This window comes from Petromyzon marinus, unplaced genomic scaffold (genome assembly GCF_048934315.1).
Source record: "Petromyzon marinus isolate PM22_M1 ecotype Great Lakes invasive population unplaced genomic scaffold, UKy_Petmar_22M1.pri1.0 PM_Scaffold_1, whole genome shotgun sequence".
NCBI lineage: Eukaryota > Metazoa > Chordata > Hyperoartia > Petromyzontiformes > Petromyzontidae > Petromyzon > Petromyzon marinus.
In genome coordinates this window covers 2,921,091-2,925,489 of record NW_027423057.1, presented here as the reverse complement: position 1 = coordinate 2,925,489, position 4,399 = coordinate 2,921,091, and the positions used below count along the sequence as shown (strand labels likewise).

The 4,399-nt window shown below is 42.9% G+C and overlaps 1 protein-coding gene across 1 annotated transcript; it reads right to left on the bottom strand.

The window, feature by feature from the left end:
* Window positions 1–408: 408 nt before the first annotated feature.
* Window positions 409–3,451, bottom strand: LOC142922511 (fructosamine-3-kinase-like). Its single transcript, XM_076063318.1, has 3 exons — window positions 3,322–3,451; window positions 2,307–2,464; window positions 409–1,566 (listed from the first exon to the last, which is right to left on the bottom strand). The coding sequence occupies exons 1-3, from the start codon at window positions 3,376–3,378 to the stop codon at window positions 1,548–1,550; spliced, it is 234 nt and encodes a 77-aa protein (XP_075919433.1). The 5' UTR covers window positions 3,379–3,451; the 3' UTR covers window positions 409–1,547.
* Between the last annotated feature and the right edge of the window lie 948 nt (window positions 3,452–4,399).

Genomic DNA, 4,399 nt, shown 5'->3' with positions numbered 1-4,399 from the left:
ACCCAACTGCCAAGTATCATCCTTCGCGAGCCTCTTCAAAACGCTCATCTTGACACCGCTGCAAGCAGACATCGGCCTTGACCTCACCCCACAACAGTGCAAGTTTAACTGCTCAACATTAAAACACAACGATGGGGTCGCTTGCACCAATCGCACAACATCACAGCATTGACTCTCAACTGTTACTTGTGTAGAGGGGGTCACATGTGTCACCATAATTGTCCTAATCGTGCTGCGAAATATTTTCCTTGCCATATTACCTGTGACAAACAGAATGAGTACAACTGGTAAGTTAAATAAAACCAGAGGTGGGCAACCTGTACTTTAAAATATTATTCATAGCAGGCAATTTGAATACGACTTATAGAAACACCGATGCAGCTATACACAGGCCAGATTGTCCGGATATTCGGTTGACACTAATAGGGTTTATTTGCCAGTATTGTAGATTATTTGAATTACATTTGTTTGGGCGTCAGGGTGGTGCAGTGGTCACGCCCGTGCATGGCATCTTCTGAAGGAGTGCCTGGTTTCGCTTTCCTAATTCTGGTCCCTTTCTCTGCATGGGTTTACTCCCATAGCAAAACAACAACAAAAACATACACTGTAACTGGTACTAGCCAAACATCTGGGATTGTTTTTGTTATACTGCATTGCCCAAAATGGCATTTGGTGATAAAAAAATTTGGCAGGAATTGATGCACTAATGCAATTTGAACTCTTACATATTTTTATTTCATGACTTGCTTAGCGTTCATATTCTTGGTAAAGTCACGTAAATAAAGTCACGTAAATAGAAAACAAGAAATCAAATTCAAATTAAATAATTAAATACATAAAACAAATAAAAAATAAATTGAAAATAATAAAAGCAAAAAACCCAGGACGTTTCAATCGCAACACAAGCGGTCTTTATTTTATTGTTTTTTGTTTTCTATTTACGTGACTTTACCGAAAGAACCAAGAATATGAATTCCTGCAGTCACGAAAGTTTTAAGTCAAAATTTGCTTCGCGTTCCTTTACTTTGCCCTCCTATCTGTTTGTACTGTTGTTTGTTGTTGTAACTTTCTGACTCGCCCCGACTGGACATCTGTGAAAAAAAGAGCTTCATAGCTCATCAGATTCGTCCAGCCTAATTAAAGATTCTGATTCGGACATTAACTGACCCAGTTTTCGCGTGGAGATCACGGCCAGGATGTGGAACAAAGGGACCCCCGGTCACACTCACGTGGAATGCCTAGGGCATTGCACAGCATTTAAATGGACTAGTTTTGTGAGATTGAGTGGTGGCTTAGGGAAGGCCTTTATTCAACAATGTATATCATGGCCGATAATAATTTTTATAGTCATACACCATAGCCCACGATTTCCTGCACCGTTCATTCACTTGAGGAGACTGCGCATGGTGGAGATGGATGACCCTCGGTATCCTGTCCCAAAGTGATTCCAGTGGTTCAGGTAGTGGAAGAGTTGCTAGAGCTTCTGGCTCTTGCCGAAGCCTTGTGACTTTGGGATGAGAGCGTGGTAGGATGAGTGAAGCGTGGAGCTAAAGCTCCTGGAACATCCTGTACCCAAACAACACCAAACATTCAAAATCTTACAATGCTGCTGTTCCAGTATGAACAACATAACAATGAACAACATTTTCACAAATTCAACGTAATGCAGGAAATTGAGTGGCTCGAGGTTAATTTCAATGTCAGAGCACCGAGCCAATGCCATTGAGGTCCTCCGTTCAAAATTCAGTGAGCCATCTATCAACAAACGTTCCTGCGAATTGAGGGCAGGAATGCTGTGGTCTCAACTTAGTCACCAATGGCTGCACAGTAAACATCATGTCAAATGTGTTTTTGTTCACTGAAGCATATCCCAGCTCTGAGGGTTTGAATTCCATTTGACGTGTAATGAATTATCTTCAGCTTGGATTTCTGGTAAAGCACATCAGTGGCAACTTGTCTTCCTTGTTCGACAAACTGTGTTTCTGGAACATTCAAGCATCCTCAAGTGCCGTGGATAAGTAAGAGTTTTATCGTTCCACTAGTGTTTTGTGCACCGTATCAGCTTTAACAGGATTTGCCCAAAAAGCCTTAGCAAGGAAGGATGAGTCTTTGTAAGTTAGCAAATAGAGAGGGTGGAGACCTAAGCATGTAGACATCTCAACCACAACTCTACCTGGTCTCTGTTATTTATTTAATGAGCCAGCCCTTGCCACACTGAGGTTATACGAATGAACCTTGCATGCCATAGACAGGGCAGTGAACGGCAGTTGCTGCAATTGTTTTGGTTGTTTGTAGTTTTTTCTTACCCAGCGATGGCAAGCTCGTACTCCGAGTGCCTATAGAAGGAGGCTGGGTCAAAGATGACGGGCCCTTCATTAATCTCTGCAGCGTTCCCAGTCCATAGGTCACCGTGGAGCAGTGCCGGAACCACCTCTACGTCCCGGAAAAATTCCCCCAACCGAAGCTGCACACCACGCAAAAAACAACACCACTTTATTCATGATAACGTTTTTTTAGAGTTAGATCGCATAAATTTACATGCGTCGTACACCCACTCCAATTGCCATTAGGCAATTGCCAGAAGCCAGAACGCTTCTGGCAATTGCTTGATGATGCTGGGTGTAATCACCAGCGAAAGGTCGTACTCGTTTGAAAATGTTCTGCGTTTCCTCTCTAACACACCAGAGTGCCGAGCAATAACATAAATGGCACGTTCTGTTCATGTCAGAAACATTACTAATGGGCTGTGTTGGGTGGATGTGGGTGTACGACGCATTTACACTTACGCTATCTAAGCCAAAAAAAACTTTATCATGAATAATATTGGTCGCGAAAGCCTGCGTGTGAAACACCACTTTACCTTTAAAGTCACCTCGAAAACCCACTGCGATCAAATGGGTTTCCCATATGGCTGTGCACATGATGAGCTACACTGCTGCATGTATTAACTCTTTCCTGCTCCGAGATGACTGCAAGTTGCGGGGTGCATCCCGTTCACCGCTGAATCTCGTGTACGTCATCGGAACGTAATAGGAAGTAAATATTAAATAACTTTATCGGTACCGAGGATCCCACAAGGCCGTGCGGGAAGGTGTGTAGCACAGTTTGGTACCAGCTATAATAGAGTGCTGTCCTGTCGCTACGGTGCTCTGCGGCGAGTACAATGTCTTTAAAAACAACGGCGCTATGCCTCTCTAAAAAAAATTACCGCTGAACCACTTGCGCGTTCCGAGATTCGGTGGTGAACGAGACCCATCCTGAAATGAGCAGTCGTCTCGGAACAGGAAAGGGTTAAGGGCGAGAGTGAAACGGCTTACGAACCTGAAGCCGAGACCAGAGCTCGCGGGTTTCCCGTTCACCGTAGTCCTTCTCTATCATGTCCAGCTGAAGCTGCAGTCGCTGCCGTGAGAAGAACGTCACCCAGTCCTCCTGCCACTCATTCAGCTGGTGGCATAAATATAGTTTTATTACAGACATTTAAAAACATAAGCAAATAATACCTACTTTATTTGGCCAATCCTTGACCTAAAACAGTGATATTCACTCATTTTCGGAGGCGGGCCACTTTCGCGAATAAGACATTATCAGTGAAAGAGCCATCTCACATTTGAAACCATTGGGGGGTTTGACAGCATGATGGGGTGTTTTCACTTGTGTGTATTGTCGGGGACTGCACGTCAGGGGTCGCAGTAAAAAGGACACCAGGGACTGCCACCGGCCCGCGGGCCTTGCAATGAAGAACACGGTCACCCAGAAACGTTGAATTTTATGTACAAATGGCTGGGTAATTCTTAAGACATAATTCGACACTCATGTTATGTACCGATTATCATGCTGTAGTCTTTGAACATCTCATTCTAGCCACCAATTGATATCCTCATAAAAAATTACAACAGCATTGATCCTAACGATAGGTTCTGCGCTTAATTCCCGCACCTCCGTTTAGCACGGTTGGCTATGTACGGTGGAAAGGAAGTGCAACATACATTCATACAAGTCTGTCAAACCCGGCTGAGTGTAATTGGTAATTAGCGAAAACATAACTGATTACGTGAACACTGGTTATGCAAGATCGATCTCTGAGGGAACTTGAGTGACATCTGGTGATGTCAGTTGTAACTGTGTGCCCTGTTATCAAAGGTACAACTCTGTGCAATTGAAGAAAATATATGCATTTTTTCATCAAATATACTGTTTTATAAATTTGTGTACTTATGCAAGAAAAAATGTACGTCAATCTAGTTCTTAAAATGTAACCTTAAACCAATGTTACCATCATCAGTGGTTAATAGACTATTACACAAAGGACTCTCATATTTCTACGATGTAATACTAATTAGACTGACATCTGAACAACAGCTGATTTTACCGCTCCATGATAAAACTAATTTAATCAAGT